Below are 17733 nucleotides of genomic sequence, written 5' to 3' on the forward strand. Positions count from 1 at the left end.
TTGACTTGTACAGCCAATCAGATTATTTGAACCATTCTAACAGGGATACTGATTGGCTTATGGTAGCGTGCATTATGAGAGTATAGAGCATGCTGACGGCACTTTTGTTCGCTTTGGAAATAAAGTTTGTTTTGAAAATTCAAAGTAATTCCTAGGGAATTTTAACGGACTCTTTACGTCTCGTGTTTCTCCCTTCACTTCTTTCGTGCTCTGGCCGCTTCCTAAGTGCTTTACAACAAAACAGAGCACAGTCAAGGCTTCTCTATTTGTCAATTATTGAATGATCACGAAAAGTTGAAATTGATTCGAATCCTGCCTGAAGAGTACAGAAAGAGTACCTAAAATTGTTGATTTTCAAATCGTTGCGTGACTGCTCTATACGTCATGCATTAGGTCACGCTTTAACCTTTTGTTACACCTTTACAGGACGTGAAAGTGTATCTAAGATGGGCAAAGAATCAGGTAACCTACTATGATTGCGTGATATGCTGTACGTTACAAATCGTTTCCCCGAACATGACTTACCTATAGCATACCTGTGACCTTCTTGAGAAGTAATGGCGACCGCCATAGCAACCTCTACGGCAGAAGAGGCTGAGAGAGAAACTTTCGGGGATTTTAAAGACGAGTTGCTCCAAAAACTAAATGAACTCAGAGAAACAAACATTCTCTGTGATACGATAATTCGAGCCCAAGGACAGGACTTCCCTGCTCACAAATGTGTTTTATCAGCTGCAAGCCCGTACTTCCGGGCCATGTTTACAAGTGAAATGAGTGAGAAAGGAAGTAACCTCGTAGAGTTACAGGAGATCAAATCTTCGACAACAAATGATGTTCTTCGGTTTATTTATACTGGTGGAACAAAAATCGACTCTTCCAACGCGAAAGATTTAGTGATGGCCGCAGACTATTTGATCATTCCAAGTTTGAAAAGGAGAGCAGCCCTTTTCCTCGAAGAAACATTGAATGCTTCTGATTGCTTGGCTTTCGAATCGTTTGCTTCACGATATAACTGCGAAGCACTGAAAACAGCTGCAGCTGCCTGTAAGATAGAACATTTCGTAGATGTTTCGAGATCTGAAGATTTCAGATTACTTGATGTGGAGAAGGTTAAGGAACTGATTTGCATGGACGAGATAAACGTGGCGGGGGAAGAAGAGGTATATGAAGCATTGATGTCCTGGATTAAACATGATCTGCCATGCAGAGAATTTTTACTTCCAGATCTACTTAAATGTGTAAGACTCTTCTCAATATCAAAGTATGAACTACAAAATATTTTAGATGAAGAGTTAGTCAGTAAGGATCCAGTTTGCATGAAAGAAGTAATAGATTTATTCCTATTCCCGGGAGATTTCCTAGACACATTACTGAAACCTCGTTTGTCATTGAGCAATTGGGAACAGGTTGTGGTTCTCTCTGGTGGAGATTCTGGGTATGACAGTTCTCATTTTTTTGTACCTTCCACCTTAAAATGGTTTTCCTTACCCACAATGCCAATTTCTTCTCAATGTGATCATGTAGCTGCAGTTTGTGATGGGAACTTGTACATAATGGGTGGAGAACAACCTGATCCTGTGTTTTGCTTTAACCCAAAACAAAACGAGTGGAGCACACTTGACATCACAATACACCAAAAAGGCTGTACAGTCACATCATTCAACAAAGAGCTGTATGTAATTGGTGGAGAGGATTCATGGCAAAATGTTCAAATTTACAATCCAGTTCTTAACAAGTGGAGACAAGGAGCATCAATGGAAACTACTCGTGCTGGACACAGTGCAGTTGTACTTAAAGAACTTATTTATGTCATTGCTGGTCACAATGGCAAGGATTGTCACAAAAGTGCAGAATGTTACAATCCATTAACTGACCAATGGACTAAGATCTCAGATTTGTCTAAAGTGAGAAGGTCTACAGCTGCTGTGGCAGTTGGAAGAAACATTTTTGTAGTGGGAGGATTTGGTGACATGACAAGATCAACCATAGAACCTTCTTGTGAAAAATTTGACCCAAGAGCTAACCAGTGGAGCCTGATGCCTAGTCTTAGTATTCCTCGTGCTGCAAGTGGTATTGTGAGTACTGGAGACAAAGTTTATTTATTTGGGGGGGAGGATGAGACAAAGCGTAGGAAGGAAGTGCTATGTTGTGAGATAGGAAAAGGTGGATGGCACGAGATATCAGTTGTGCCGCATGGAAATTGCTCATTTGTGCAAGCATCATTGCTCAAATTACCAAACGATCTGATATCATCTTATTCTGAAAAAATGGTGACAAGATAGGTCATGTGTTGATTGACTAATCGTTATTAACATTAGGACACATAAGCAAACCTCAAAGCCACAAACTGATCACAATTGCTAAGAATTGTTGTCATGTACTTTAGCTTCTTCCTCAAAACACGATATCACTCCACAAATAGCTCTAGTGTTAACCATTTTCCAAGGTTCATATTCATTATTATTCACCAAAAGTATATCTTTACCCTAGTATGAGGCAATTGCTGAGGTTTTGTAGCCAACAATATGGGAAATAAAAAGGAACGTAAACTTAGGATTTCACTGAGCATTAGCATGATGTATGCCAACTCTCCCAGATTATTGGGGAGTCTGATACAGAGCCAATCTCCTACTCTCCTGTACAGGTGACCAAAACTCCCAGATAAAAAAAAGGTTTTGATCAGTTGCCTACAAAAAACTAAGATTTAAGCTCCATATGTTCCAAAATTCCAAAATCATCTGGCTTCTTATGCTTGTATTACAGTTTCTGGCTTCATTTATTTGTGTGATGCACATTGTTCATTGCAAACAAAAAGAAGAGAGTTTCTTCTTTGCTACTCCTATTTAAGCGAGAGTCTGATTGGATGAATATTCAACCAATTGAAGTCCCTCAGAGATAGATCCATGTTTTTCCTGCAAAATTGCTCACTGGGGGGCATCCAAATCAAAAAAGAACTCTTCTGGGGGGGGGGAAGGGGGGGGGCTGCCTTGGCAAATTCAGTTGTGGGGGGTGCTGGTCCCAAAAAAATCTCCAGATTTGAGATCTCCAGAGGTTGGCCTCTCTGCATTAGAGTTGTACAAACCTTGTACTCCAGAGCTGCCTTATTTACCTATATCTTTTTTAAAATTAATTTTCTTTATTTTCCTTTTTCACTAAAAGATTGATCCTTGGGCCAATTTACAGTATTTGTTAGTTTTCAATTGGCCAGATGGGCAGTGAAATTAAATCCGTGAGAACTCCCCTCCAAAAAAGAATATGAATCAATACCAAACATTTTTGGTCCATTTGATTAAATTGCAATCAAGCCAGTTTGGAAAGGACTTGAGTTAAATGTTTGTTACCACAATGTTTTGTTCTATGATTTGATTGATCCATGGTTCACTTGTCTTTAAGAATGTTAGAAATTCTGATGTGCTGGTCAATTTCCCTTACTGCCCCTAACAGTTGGGAAAGTGTCAGTCATATCATCAGGATGGAATTTTTTTTAATCAAGTAGATTGGTAACAACATGTAGAATTATTTGTCCTAGAATGAGTTGTGAAAAGACAAAATGAAGAAATGTATAACCTTATCAATTGTGTAGATAAGTATAAATACATGTGTGGAGTTGACTAATACATTTATGTACAATAACAAGATGCATTAGATGCCATGTGTGCCTAAAATCTGTAGAATCTGAGTATTTTATTTCTTTTTTGCAATTCCTTTTGTATGACAGAAAGGTTCAACTGATATTGAACTTAAGTAAATAGTGATAATTTTTAAACTTTATTGAGGAAATCAGAACTGAAATTGAGAGAGAAAATGGAGCAAATAGGCTTTGACCTTTGAATTCTTTAGTTGCACACTAGTTTCATGCCCATATCCCTACAGTGTAGCTGAAAGGTCACTTGGCCGTAGAAGGTCTGGGTACAAGACTAGGCTCAAACAGATTCAGCTGCTGGGACTGGATAAGATATCATGTATAACATAAACAGGCAAAGCAGGCACTTGAATGAATATCTCCTTTTAGGTGAAACCAAGAGATAATTGTAATAAACTCAATCAAGTAATGATAGTTGCAAGTCTTCCATTCTTTGTTCTTGGTTAGCAGCATTTCCTTCACTTTTGGTTGTTTGCTGTATTTTACTCTGAGTTCTTATTGGCTCATAATGGTGTTAACTCATGTTTTGATTTGGCATTATCACTACTATACTTATGCTTTAGTATTTCAACAGTCAGTTGGGAAATTTGCAGTATATAACAGCAAAAGAAACTGACCAATCAGTTTTAATAAATAATGCATTACATTTAAAACACTAGATGGAATCATACTTAGAAAAACTCATTGATTGAATCACAATGATGAATTCTTCTGAGGTTGTAAAATAGAAAGTTGGTGCCAGCAACAGTAGTCCTTGTCCAGAATACCCAAACTCAAGCTGGGATGAACTAAACATGATAGAGAGTTAACTATTGTTTGGGAAAGATGTCACAAGGCAAAAACTATCATTTTTTATAATTGGATTAGTTTAATTACAATTTGCCATCATTTCAAACTTTAAGACTTTGTGACGTTTGAAACTGATTTTTACTCTTATCACTGGAATATAATTTATAAAGCATGGATCTGCCCAATTTTTCAATCTTTAGAGGCAGCTCTGGGGAACTAGTAATATATTCTTAGGCATGTCTTTTACCTTTTTTTGAAAGCTTTAATTTTCAAGTGCGAATTGTGTCATTCCTTACCTCCCCCTCGGCCTTTATAATAGTAATATGCATAAGGAGCATTTCTACCAAGTGTCCTCTTTGTTTTTATCCGCCCCAAAACTTTTGTTATATTCTCACGCATGTTTACGGAACAATTGGGCTGACATCTCATGAATAACCCACAGGACAGTAAAGTTAGTCTCATCACACTCTACCACCATTAGCCAAGTGCAGAGATTCCAACCCTCCCGATTTGATCGGGAGTCTCCCGATTTGATGTCTTGCCTCCCGCTCTCCCGATTTTTACCAAATTCTCCCGATTTATCATAAAATTCTGAAAACTAGGGGAAAATTGCTAATCTTTAGAATTTTTGGCGATCTGTCACTGTGAAACACTCATATTATACTTACTTTCTTCGCGAAGAGCATTATGGTATGTTATAACTTAGGCCGGAATGATGTCAAAATTCAGGAAATGGCACTTGAGAGAACCTAAATTTGCAAAATTTCCCGGGGGCATGCCCCCTGACCCCCCTAGAAGCTCGCGCCTTTGGCACTAATAATTACTCCCTATTTTCCATCACATGGGGTTGGAATCTCTGCAAGTGCTTCAAATGAGTCCCCAATAAGAGTCAAACCAATGACCTTCCAATTAACATTTCAGACGCTACCAATGAGTCATGGGAGACTCATTTGCAAGAGGTTTTAAAAAGTGGTAGACAACTGTACCTTAGTACCAATGGGAGGTCGTGGGTTTGACTCTTAGTGGGAGCACTTGAAGTTTATTTTTTCCAAGTTTACTGGTTTCTTTAACTACTATCATCTTTACAGGCTTAAAATTTACCATCTTCATTTGCATCATTATTGCGCAGCAGCTTCACGGTTATTTTTAACCTCGATCCTAGGGCCCTTAATCTTCCCTCCTTTCTCGAGGAAGAAGACAGAGGACCTTGGGAGCGAGGTTGCGACACACGCAAAGAGCCAATGCGCAGTGCGCCGGAAAATTGTCACCATACTATACTTTGCCTCCTCATACATGACATATGTACTGCCGGTGCGCTGCTTGTGTATAGCCTACATATAGCCGATGTAGCCATACCCTCCCCCGCCAAGTTGAAACGGAAGCGAGAGAAATTCTACGAAAGCTTGACGCTAATCGTGTCATATGAAGTCACTCTTTTGCAAGAAAATATATAATGGCTTTTAATTGGTTAACCCTCCCTTCCGTTTCACCTTGCGGGGGAGGGTGTGGTTACACTTGGGCTATATGTGCACTTTGTGGTTTGGTTAACACGGCAACTTTTGTGCTAAAAGAATCTGAGGACAGAACTTTCGTTGATTTTATAGATGAGTTACTCCACAAACTCAAACTTTATTTGATATTGTCTTAAAATTATCTGATACTGTCATTGAAACTCAGATTCTCTCATTAAGGCGAAGAAGAGCTTGATTAGTAAAACAAAGAACTTGTCAAAGTTAGTTTGTTTTGCCTTTCAAACATCCAAAGCTGTGATAAAACTGCATCAAAACAGCGGCCGCAAATATTTGACCTGCAGTTTCGTTAATTTGGAGATATCCATCTATAAAAGAGCTCCATTGTTATTCAAATCATCGGGGTAAAGTTGCTTGTGACCTGTTTCTTGAAATCTATAAGCATTATTTTCAACTTGAGTTCATTATTGACCAACGCGGAGATATTTTTTGAGAAAATCAGTCAAATCATAATCGTAAAAAAAAGTTATAAAATTTTATTTTATTTCCAGTGATTACCTTAACAAGATTGTAGACTTCGCAAACAAATGGTTGATTTCCACTTTTACATGTCATCATGTCATGAATGGCTTTTTTTCTGCTTTGATGCTATGTTATTGATAGTTCGTTGCAAAAAACAAAACCGAAACAGAAGAAACAAATAGCGAAGGTAGCGGCAAAGTTTAAAGGGAAGTGCCTTGACATGGAATAAAACTGCGGTAGATTTCAAGTCCATAGGGCTCAGTCATCCTCTGCAGGAAAGATGAAGGATAATCATTAGAGGCAACAACAGATGGCAGATGGTTCCTCTCCTTAGAGATGACAGAAAGACGAAGGAGAGGATCAGGGAGCATGACAGGGGTATCCGACTCGCTGATGCACGGACTTCCGCCGTTTCAGAACACGCCTACAACACAGAACACCGCCCGCTTTAGAGCGAATTTAAGTTTATTGATCGTGAGTCCTTTTTTAACACTAGTAGGGTGAAAGAAGTAATCCACATAAGAATGCACCTTAAGAACACCAATAAGGACAATGGAATAGAAATCCCATAAGCATGGTACTGACGATCAAAAAAACTTAACAGCAGAAGAGCCAGGCCACAACGGACTGCTGAGGGATCATTCTGTCGAAATGCACCAATCACAGCTGAGCAGAACGGTTTATATGGTGACGCGTATTTAGTCAACCATGTTCGCTGAAGAGGACTCGCAATCGTCTCGTACCCAGACCTTCTACGGCCAAGCGGTTGTAAGTCTTGGTTACAATTAAACGGTAGGATTTGGGTACAAGATTAGACTCACTGTATACAGCCAAACCGCTACAATTCAGATCGGATTTTAGTCGTGAGACAGACGATTATACTTCATATACAAGTGATACGAGATTACACAAAGCTTACATAGCATTTTTCGTAGTGTCGAGGACCCAAACCAAAGGCATATCAAAATTTTAATGTTGTGATATACCGGCGATTTTTTAACAGCTTTCTACCTTGAACTGGTGCAGAGCCCAAAAAACAATTCTTGCATCTCATCGAAGATTAGCATCTATTCTCTTGACGTTATCACTTTTAAGAGATTCGGTGTATTACTGCATACAAAAAAAAAATGTGCTAACGGAAAAAACCGAAAACACACACGCCTAACACCAGCTCCTTCGACATTCGATTTTGAGTTTTAACAAATTCAATGGGCTTCTTATGGTCTCAAAATTGTATTTACAAGGGGTCAAGTTACTTGAAGACAGTAAAAAGCAATACTAAAAAACACAATACCGCATTTTTACCTTGTGATTCGAATGAGGGCGGAATTCTTTAATTTATCGGAAGGTTAAATAAATCATTTGCTCATATTTACAGATGCTCCTGAGGCCTCTTTACCTCATGCGGCTTTGTATGAATTTTGGAAGTTTCAATTTAAGCTTTCCAGGGGAACAGAAACCTATCTTGAGGTCCTTAAGCGTCAATGGGATATCTTTTGACAGACTAAGGAGATTTCGATATTTTGAAATGCTGTGTGGATTTTCATTTTCGATTGGTCTATAAAGTGGAATTAAGTTACGAATTTGACCCAGCAAATCGCGCGACAGGTGCTTAAAAAGGTTAGTAACGGGCAGTTGACGCTGATTTAATTGGGAGATTTTCACTTCTAAGTGGGCATTACCTTCAACTTCTTGTCTTATCTGACATTTTTGTTTGGACAACAACAAATTTATGCAATCGGACTTCCATTAAAAGTCTGAGTTACAACGAACCTCAGTAATTTTGACGTGGTTTGTTCACCATATTTGCTAGTTCGATATCGTCATCATCATAGAGACTTAAATCAAGCCACCCAAAATCTCACCTTAAATCCATTAAATCCTTCACGAATTCAAGTTGATATGGTCGCTCAGGAAGCTAACCACCCACTTGTTCTCCCGAAAATAGTAACCAAGACAAGTGGTTCACAGAGTGCACCTCCTTCAGATTTGACATGAGCAAGAATCGATAGTGAAAGCTTTTCTTCATTTGGTGGGATGTCAATGATAGTGACACTATGGAGTCCTCAGTTTTTTTTTCAAAACGCTCTTGGTGATGGTGGTCTGCCATCAACAGAATGCATGCATCGTAATTTTTAATTATTTTCAGCTAAATATTGCCGTGATCATTGCGCAAATTTAAAGGAAAATCCTCCCAAAGTTGTGGCTTTCAAAGTCCTCGCATTTTTTCAAAACAAGAAAAACCTGCATACAGAGCTGTGTCGTGATCCAATAAATAAGTTAATTGTTGCACTTTTCTTCACGAATTCCCCACAATGAATACCTATCTTTATGAAATATTCAAATAAACAGAAGTATCTACCCACGCTATTTGCATTTTTGATGGGTTTCGCGTGGTGATATTGCCATGTTTATGTGATGAGTTCTACAAAAAACACTTTGAAATCTTCCTCGTTAAACATTGCAATCTTCAATCTAAATCAAGGACAGAGAAATGAACTCTACCATTCATTCTGATAGGATCAATTCTCTCACAAAAAATAATACCATTCACATTTATTTGAATTTTTCACCGAGTGATCCTTTCCAGCGACCCTGGGTTGAACCTTCACCGAACTGGATCAAAGCTCTCAAGAAACTAAAATGGCTTTGGGAGCTTCACGTTTATGGCTTTGCAATGCTTTTTGTAGCAGTCGCATTTTACTCGGCAGTTTGCCTCATAGCCTCAAACAAAACGATTTTTACCCGACAAAGAGTTCATCGCGCAGTGATGAACCTCGCTTTGCTTGTTGCGGGATTTCTTCGATCTTTGATCCTCTTTTGGGATCCTTACGCCTCCAGTAGCGACACAACAGACTTGCAGCTCCTCTTCTGCATTATTTCTTGGGGAATATCCACAGCTTGTATCACATCAAGTTTTAGCATCATGCTTCTGATCTTTTTGGAAACTACTAAGACCTCACTGGGTCCCGCCCGCTTTAAAAACTTACCGTGCCTGCTTTCAATAACTCTAGTAAACATCTTTTACTTACTGGTGTCTGACTTAGTGGTTTGGTTCCATCCTGAAGCGAAAGTGATGATCTTTACTTGTCATGTTACATTTGCGGCCTGGGGACTAGCGGTGTCAGTTGGGTATTCAGTTGCCGGAATCAGAATGTGGCGCAATTTAAAATCATCGTTGGGTGAGAATGCTTGCTGCTGCAATTCAGCGTGGGATTCCAAACGCCTAAAGCAATTATTTTTTCTAATGTGTTGGGCATCTTTTTGTGGAATGATAAAGTTCTCGCTGTCGCTATACACTGCTATCGGGGAGTATGGCGTTTTTGCTGATATCGTTTACGTTAAAAGCTGGCCTTGGTTTGCCGTTCAGACATTACTGAGGATGTTTGAATTTCTGATGGGTTTGTCTATTATCAACTTATCTTTTCATAATGTAATGACGAGAAATAACGACAAAAATACTCGAGGTGTTCAATTGGAAGAACTGAACAAGCCCTCCTATCAATCAATTCTTGTTACCATCGTTTTGGAAATAAGCACTTAGTCGAAAAGAAAAGGGTTACCTGAAAGAAACTGTTGTGTATACTTAGTAAGCGTATTCAAACACTTAGTATGCATAGTTGACGGTCAACCGGACACTTGAGGTCACAAGAAGTGGTTAGGTTTTAAGCCCAAATCTTAGCGGGGGCTTATCGTTTTGAAAAATAGCGCTGCGTCAGCACAATGTATGGGCGTGTGCATATGTACCCACTCAATTGCAAACGTTGATACCTTAAAGGCATGATCCATGAACAGTGAGATTCAACGACTTGTATACTATGATTGTGCTTCATGTTCTTAACTTATTAATTAATAACAGAAGCACTTATGACCTTTTATGTCGAATCTTTGGGAAAGCCAACTAAATGTCGATTTTAGGTGGTGCAATGATAGAAACTGTTTTTTCTTGTCTTTTAAGTATGTTAGGTGGTAAATCCAATTTTTTTTTCCAACCGCGGAGCTCCAGTCGATTTGCATTGAGAGAAGTGACATCAAAAGTTAACAGGTGAATTTGTTCAGTTATAAAGTCCAGCCTACTTGCGTGCCTAACAGAAACTTACCCCACAGAGCGCATAATTTCGTGCTGCGCGAGGTGCATGCTTATCTATTGCACTGCATGTTATAATGTTAAGATGTCAAATTTCAAATCAATCATCCTAAACTTTACATGGATTTGCATCTTTAAAGGTTAGGTTTATTGATTCATCTTACCGCCAACGCAGACTCTTCTTTTTATCCAAGACTCAACGAAAATGATAATTCTTGTTTAAATAACTCAGCTGCATAAAGTTTTCCCTTACGGGCTTGAAGTCACAATACATAACTGCCCTGTAGAGCTTGGATGTGCTAGATTAATCGTAAAAAAACCTATTGCAACTCCATATTTTAATTTTCATTTATGTAACTCAGTAAAAAAAGCATCCCAGAGTGTTATTAACAATAGGCATGGCTCAAAAGCGTTGCAGGACTCATTACACGTAGGTGTAGGAGCAACTTTTTAGATGATATTTATTTTGCTTGGCCTGCTTGCGATCATAATTACAATATAAGGCTTGTATATAGGCTATTAGGAGTTAGCATATACCACACAAGTGATTACTGCTTATCTTGCGGCGGGTTGATCGGCTGGTTCGGTAGTGAGTTTCAAGTACTATCCACCTCCGAGCAGCCGGGGAGACAAATTCGCGCGTGGGAGTTTAATTTCCGACCATTTTCGATATGTTGAAAGGAATAAACTAATTTTTTTGGTATGTTTGGTATATACTAAAACAATTATTCAACTTAGTGTCAGTGAAAGTGGTGTATATTTACCGAGCCCAGAACTTAGGTGAATAATTGTTTATTATTCATTTGTTGCGATAAACTGGATTGTGCGTTTGAATCAGATACACCCAATGGACTCTTTCATGACTCAATTCAAGGTACAAAGACTACCGACATATCCGTGTATGAACATATGTCAAATTTCAGTTGCTATCAATGTGAATACACCCCCTTGACATCAAATGTAAGCTAAGTGATCATCAAAATTATCTCTTCAACTCAGCGAAATTGAAACTTTTACATTTTAATTATACTTATCCGTGTGATAAATTTTCACAGATTTGTGGCCAAAATGTTGCTTTTTAATTAGTAGCTGGGCTTTAAAATGAACAAATATGAAATCGTCGCATCACCTTTTCTTTCTTCAGCAGTTTTTTTTTTAGACTTAAAGAGCAACTCGGTGGTTCTTTCAACAAATAGTATGAATCACTAAAAGACAACAGGGATTCTCCGAGCCACTTTGTAAGTTCTTTTCGAGCTGCTTATTTTTATTATTACACCAAATCTGGTTAACAGTTGCATTTTCAGAACCACATTCGCATTAAAAGCTGTCAAAATCGACAAATAATGTGAAAAATCTTTTAATTTAAATTCAAATCAACTTCCTTTTTACACATATTAAAAGTAGGAAAAAACATCCTTTTGCTACCCACGCAAACGTCAGATTACTGAATTTTATAATTTAACCAGAATTGAAAACAATCACCTTCATTTATCACTCAGCCGGATGAAGCCTTCCCAAATGGATTAAAAAGCTTAATTCTGCTCTACTCTTCCCGGATATTTGATTAAACATGTAAATCATCTTTATATGTTTTAAGCCAGACAGATCTCAAAGATCAATACAGTTTTATCTAGGACTATTTGCTTACGGCTCACTATTTAAGCTCGCACATACTGAAGTGGCGGGCAAGGTCAAGTGTAAAATAAGACGGCTGAACCGTGGTACCACAGATGAGACTTTGGAACTTTGCAAACTTTGTCAGTGTCCCACCTACAGCAAACGAAAAAACATGACATCGAACTCTAACAAAGACGAAAAACCTCATCACTTTTCTCCATCAAATGAGTCGACTGGCGACAACTTACTTCGTAAGTGGGCTGAACCTTCCCCAAACTGGCTAAAAGCCATCAAGGAATGGAATTGGTTGTGGAAAGCTCATGTCTATGGTTTCGGAGGGTTTTTTGTTCTTGTAGCGCTGTACGCGATTATGTGCTTTATCGCTTCTCGTAAAACTGTCTTAACACAACACAGAGCCCATCGCACTGTAATGAACTTCATTTTGCTTGTTGCGGGATTTCTTCGATCTTTGATCCTCTTTTGGGATCCTTATGCCTCCAGTAGCGACACAACAGACTTGCAGCTCCTCTTCTGCATTATTTCTTGGGGAATATCCACAGCTTGTATCACATCAAGTTTTAGCATCATGCTTCTGATCTTTTTGGAAACTACTAAGACCTCACTGGGTCCCGCCCGCCTTAAGAACTTACCGTGCCTGCTTTCAATAACTCTGGTTAACATCTTTTACTTACTGGTGTCTGACTTAGTGGTTTGGTTCCATCCTGAAGCGAAGGTGATGATCTTTACATGTCATGTTACATTTGCGGCCTGGGGACTAGCGGTGTCAGTTGGGTATTCAGTTGCCGGAATCAGAATGTGGCGCAATTTAAAATCATCTCTGGGTAGAACTTTCTTCAACCGAGCGTTAGACAGAGACTTCAGACGACTTAAGAGATTATTTATTCTGATGTGTTGGGCATCTTGTATAGGAATATTCAAGTTTTCGCTGTCACTGTACAATGCTATTGGGGAATACGGTGTTTTTTCCGATATTAGTTATGTCAAAAGCTGGCCTTGGTTTGCGGTGCAGTCATCTTTAAGACTTTTAGAGTTTCTTATGTGCTTTTTTATTTTCCTCATTGCCTTTAGGAATGGGAAAAATAACAGTCACACCAACCCTGAGATTTGTTCCAATGAACTGAACCAACGACAGCATTTAGAGTCGAATGTACCCAACTAAGGGGTGATTACTTAGCATGACTCAATAGGATATGAGCAAACCAATCACAAGAGAGGAAGGCTTACAATAAAGCATCAAGGAAATGATAATCAATCAACTTTACCGAGTCAAAATAAGAAATACCATTCTAAAAACTTCAATTAATTTGGCGCTGATTATTAGTGACTTCCATTCAGGTTATCGAAACTTAATTAATCATTTTACTTCCGGCATTCGTTTATCAGGTGTACTCCAAAACTCAGACGATCAAAACCTGATCATAAGTTGATATGATAAATATAATATCTCGGGTTGGAAACCAGCTTTCTACAAAAATATTAATTTTAGGAGTTTTGACGTTCTTTTCAATTTCAATGCTACCCGATTTTCGAGATCGATATTGAAGTTCTTATCACGGTACAGAGATTTTAACCCTTCTACTCCCTTGAGTGACCAAGACAGAATTTTTCCTTACAATATCAGTACAGTATCAACCAGGAAAGTGATGAGAATAAAGAAAAGTAACAGTTGGGGATAATTGGTCGATCCAATGCTAAATGAACTAACTGTATGGAGAATTTCAAATTTAATCTGGTAGTTAAAGGGTTAAATGGTGGCGGATGGATTTCTTCACATCGGTCATTAGCAGAAGTTCACCACAGGACAAGAATGTATTTATAAGAATGCCATACAAGTCACAACTCCACCATGCTATAATATTGTCTTTCCAGGCAAATGGTTAATTGTCGAGTACGAATCGCGCGGTAGTGCGTGTGGTATGTGCTCACTTGCCATGACAAGGCTTGCGTGACGAGCGTTTCTCCCTAGTCTCACTCTACCTTTCTTTATGGCGGGCTGCAAACCTTTCACTGAGCTCTGTATACATGTATTTAATGATCGTAAAAAGATGAACTTCACTCCTGCCTGAACAGAATAGAAAGAGTATCCAAAATTGTTGACTTTTAAATAGTTGTGCAGCGGCTGCTGTAAGACTGCTCTATACGTCACACGGTAGGTCACGCTATCACCTTTTTTTTCATACCCACACATTGCTCGCCCAAGATGAGCAAAGAATCAAGTAACCTACTGTGATTGAGTGATATGGTGTAAGTTACAAATCGTTTTCCCTTACATGACATACCTAATGCACACGTGCTCCTCCTTGAGAAGTGATGGCGACCGCCATGGCGACTGCTACGGCGGAAGAGGCAGGGGAGGAAACTTACGATGATTTTAAAGACGAGTTGTTCCAAAAACTCCATGAGTTCAGAGAAACGAACATTCTCTGTGATACGATAATTCGAGCCCAAGGACAGGACTTCCCTGCTCACAAATGTGTTTTATCAGCTGCCAGCCCATACTTCCGGGGCATGTTTTCAAATGACTTGAAAGAAAAGGAAAGTAATCTTGTAGAGTTACAGGATATCAAATCTTCGACACTGAGTGATGTTCTTCGGTATATTTATACTAGTAGAGCGCGAATCGACTCTTCCAACGCAAAAGATCTGGTGATGACCGCAGACTATTTGATCATTCCAAGTTTAAAAACGAGAGCAACCCTTTTCCTCGAAGGAACATTGAATGCTTCTAATTGCCTGGCTTTCGAATCGTTTGCTTCTCGGTACAACTGCGAATCACTAAAAAAAGCTGCAGTTGCGTACAAGATGGAATATTTCGTAGATGTCGTGAGATCCGAAGATTTCAGATTGCTTGATGTGGAAAAAGTTAAAGAACTGATTTGCATGGATGAGATAAACGTGGCTAAGGAAGAATCGGTTTATGAAGCAGTAATGGCTTGGGTGAAACATGATCTGCCATCCAGGGAAACTTTACTTATGGATCTTCTGAAATTTGTCAGACTGTCTTCAATATCCAAGTACAGACTGCGAAAGATTTTGGACGAGGAGTTAATCAGTAAGGACCCAATTTGCATGAAAGAAGTGATAACTGCACTAGATTTGTCTCTATTTCCAGAATATTTACAAGACACATCTCTTAATCCCCGCCTTTGTTTAGCAAAATATGAACAAGTTGTGATCCTCACTGGTGGAGAAGATGTATATGGCCCCAATGATTACAGTCAGTGTCTTGTACTTTCTTGCTCAAAATGGTTATCTCTCCCTGCAATGCCTCCATGTTCTCCTCGGAGTGCTGCTGTGTGTGGTGGACAATTGTATGTGATGGGTGAAAAGGAAAAAACCTCAGTATGTTGTTTTAATCCAAACCAATTTAAGTGGAGCACTCTTGACCTGAAAATGGATAGAAAAGGCTCTATGGTTACATCTTTTAATGAAGAGCTGTATGTAATAGGTGGAGAGGGTTCATGGCGTGATGTACAAATTTATGATCCAGTTTTCAATAAATGGAGACAAGGAGGATCAATGAAAACTTCTCGTGCTGGACACAGTGCAGTTGTACTACAAGAACATATTTATGTCATTGCTGGTCACAATGGTGAGGTTTGTCAAAGCAGTGCTGATTGTTACAATCCATTAACTGACCAGTGGACTGAGATCTCAGGTATGTCTAAAGTGTGAAGGTGTGCTGCTGCTGTGGCAGTTGGAAGAAAACTTTTTGTTGTGGGAGGATTTGGTGACATGACAAGAATAACCATTGAACCTTCTTGTGAAATATTTGACCCAGGGGCTAATCAGTGGAGCGTGGTACCCAGTCTTAGTATTTCTCGTGCTGCAAGTGGTATTGTGAGTATTAGAGACACAGTTTATTTGTTTGGAGGGGAGGATAAGACAAAGCGTAGGAAGGAAGTGCTATGTTGTGAGATAGGAAAAAATGAATGGCATAAGATATCACTTATACCGAATGGAGAGAACTCATTTCTGCAAGCATCATTGCTCAAAGTGCCAAAGGAGGTTATCTTATCTAATTCTGAAAAAGATGGAGAACTGTGAACACTTTGATAGTCATGTGTTCAGTGACTAATCATAATAAAGGCTAGGAAATGCAAGCAAACCTAAAAACCATAAACTTAGCAACCAAGAACAGTTAAGATTTATGACATATGATAGGCTTCTTCCTTGAAACGCAGTATAATTCCACGAATAGTTCTGGTGTTCATGATTTTCTTAGTTTCACTATAATTTCTAATCACCAAGGGTATCTCTCCACTCAAGTATGGGGCAGTTGCTGAGGTTTTGTAGCTAACTATACGTGAAATAGAAAGAAACTGTAAACTTGTCTTTTTAAAAAATTAAAAAAAAACAATAGAAGAAATGACTTTACTCAAGAATTACACTGAGCATTAGAGTTGTACAAATCTGATAGTTTGGGGCTGCTTTATTCTACTAAAAGAATTTAAAATTAACATACCATACTTATGTGACAATCAATGTTTTTGTTAGCATAATTTAGCATAATTAATTAGTTGGCATAATTGTCTTTTTGCTAGAGAGATGTGTAACTAGGGTTTGGAGATGTTGGATTATTTTTGTATGTTATGCAATCTCCTGGACAAGAGAAGAGTAACATCAAAACCTAGCTCTCTCTGACAAAGCTCTTCTGCTAAGCCACTTTTGGCAACCTAACTTAGGCTGTCTCTTCTCGCAAACTCTCACTCCTTGTTGCCATAAAGAAAGACTACTGATTTTCTAACACCATTTCAGCAGATATATGGAGCTTCAATCTATGTAGAATTTTAACGATATGAATCAGGTTAAAACCCACAAGGTGTGAGGTAATCATAAATGAAAGCAACCATTGCCAAATGTTAAACAGCACTATGTGTTCTAACTTTCCATGAATCATGCAACTGTTCTATCAGGTTAAGGATTGTTTCTTGCTTCAAAAGTCTTGCTATGACATTTAAGTTTCACTTGTCTTTCTAGAATTTCTTCTATCTTTATAGCTACAGTGAAAAGCAATTTTGGTCCAAGTCTTCTCAGTACAAGAAGTTCAAATCCTGTGCTAGCTGCATACAAAAACTATCAGCTGCCATTCCTGACATAGAGTTTATCATTAATGGCAATGGGTGTTGCCCTAATTTGAAGTTTCTGTCTTAGGTAATTACAACCTGCAGTTGAGACTTATTCATTATCTTTTCCTCTCTATGGTGGCAAGAGATAAAGGAAAATTGGGAGTTGATAGTTGCATGGGAGAGATGTCACGAGACAAAAACTACAATTTTTTTTACAATTGGAGAGGTCAAATGATGTGGAGTATGAAGTCATGCTGTCACGCTTTTCAGTCTGGCATTCATGTAATACATGTTTCAAAGGGTATTAATTGGCCACATGGCCCAGTTTACATATATTGTAGGTAAATAAATCTCTGTAGAGTTTTCTTCATGTCTCACTCATATTTTGGACACAGAACAACACCATACATTACAAATGATAACTTTCCATTATTTTAAATTGTATGACTACGCCATGTGTTTGCAACTGACTTCAATTCTCATCACTGGAATAGTACATTTTCATAAACCATGGAT

At 38.6% G+C, this 17733-nt stretch overlaps 4 protein-coding genes across 4 annotated transcripts; all 4 read left to right on the top strand.

The window, feature by feature from the left end:
* Positions 1-339: 339 nt before the first annotated feature.
* LOC149048217 (kelch-like protein 12) lies at positions 340-2550 on the top strand. Its single transcript, XM_089199623.1, has one exon. It carries the CDS (start codon positions 558-560, stop codon positions 2280-2282), a length of 1725 nt encoding a protein of 574 aa, XP_089055749.1. The 5' UTR covers positions 340-557; the 3' UTR covers positions 2283-2550.
* A 6367-nt stretch (positions 2551-8917) lies between these two features.
* Positions 8918-9967, top strand: LOC113667033 (uncharacterized). The gene has a single exon (XM_089199430.1). The coding sequence runs from the start codon at positions 8918-8920 to the stop codon at positions 9965-9967; it is 1050 nt and encodes a 349-aa protein (XP_089055556.1).
* A 2225-nt stretch (positions 9968-12192) lies between these two features.
* LOC113667034 (uncharacterized) lies at positions 12193-13425 on the top strand. The gene has a single exon (XM_027182827.2). The coding sequence runs from the start codon at positions 12300-12302 to the stop codon at positions 13305-13307; it is 1008 nt and encodes a 335-aa protein (XP_027038628.2). The 5' UTR covers positions 12193-12299; the 3' UTR covers positions 13308-13425.
* An 895-nt stretch (positions 13426-14320) lies between these two features.
* On the top strand, positions 14321-17584 carry LOC113667079 (kelch-like protein 24). The gene has a single exon (XM_027182882.2). The coding sequence runs from the start codon at positions 14459-14461 to the stop codon at positions 15821-15823; it is 1365 nt and encodes a 454-aa protein (XP_027038683.2). The 5' UTR covers positions 14321-14458; the 3' UTR covers positions 15824-17584.
* The last annotated feature ends 149 nt before the right edge of the window (positions 17585-17733 follow it).

Source organism: Pocillopora damicornis, chromosome 3 (genome assembly GCF_964200805.1).
Source record: "Pocillopora damicornis chromosome 3, jaPocDami1.2, whole genome shotgun sequence".
Classification (NCBI taxonomy): domain Eukaryota; kingdom Metazoa; phylum Cnidaria; class Anthozoa; order Scleractinia; family Pocilloporidae; genus Pocillopora; species Pocillopora damicornis.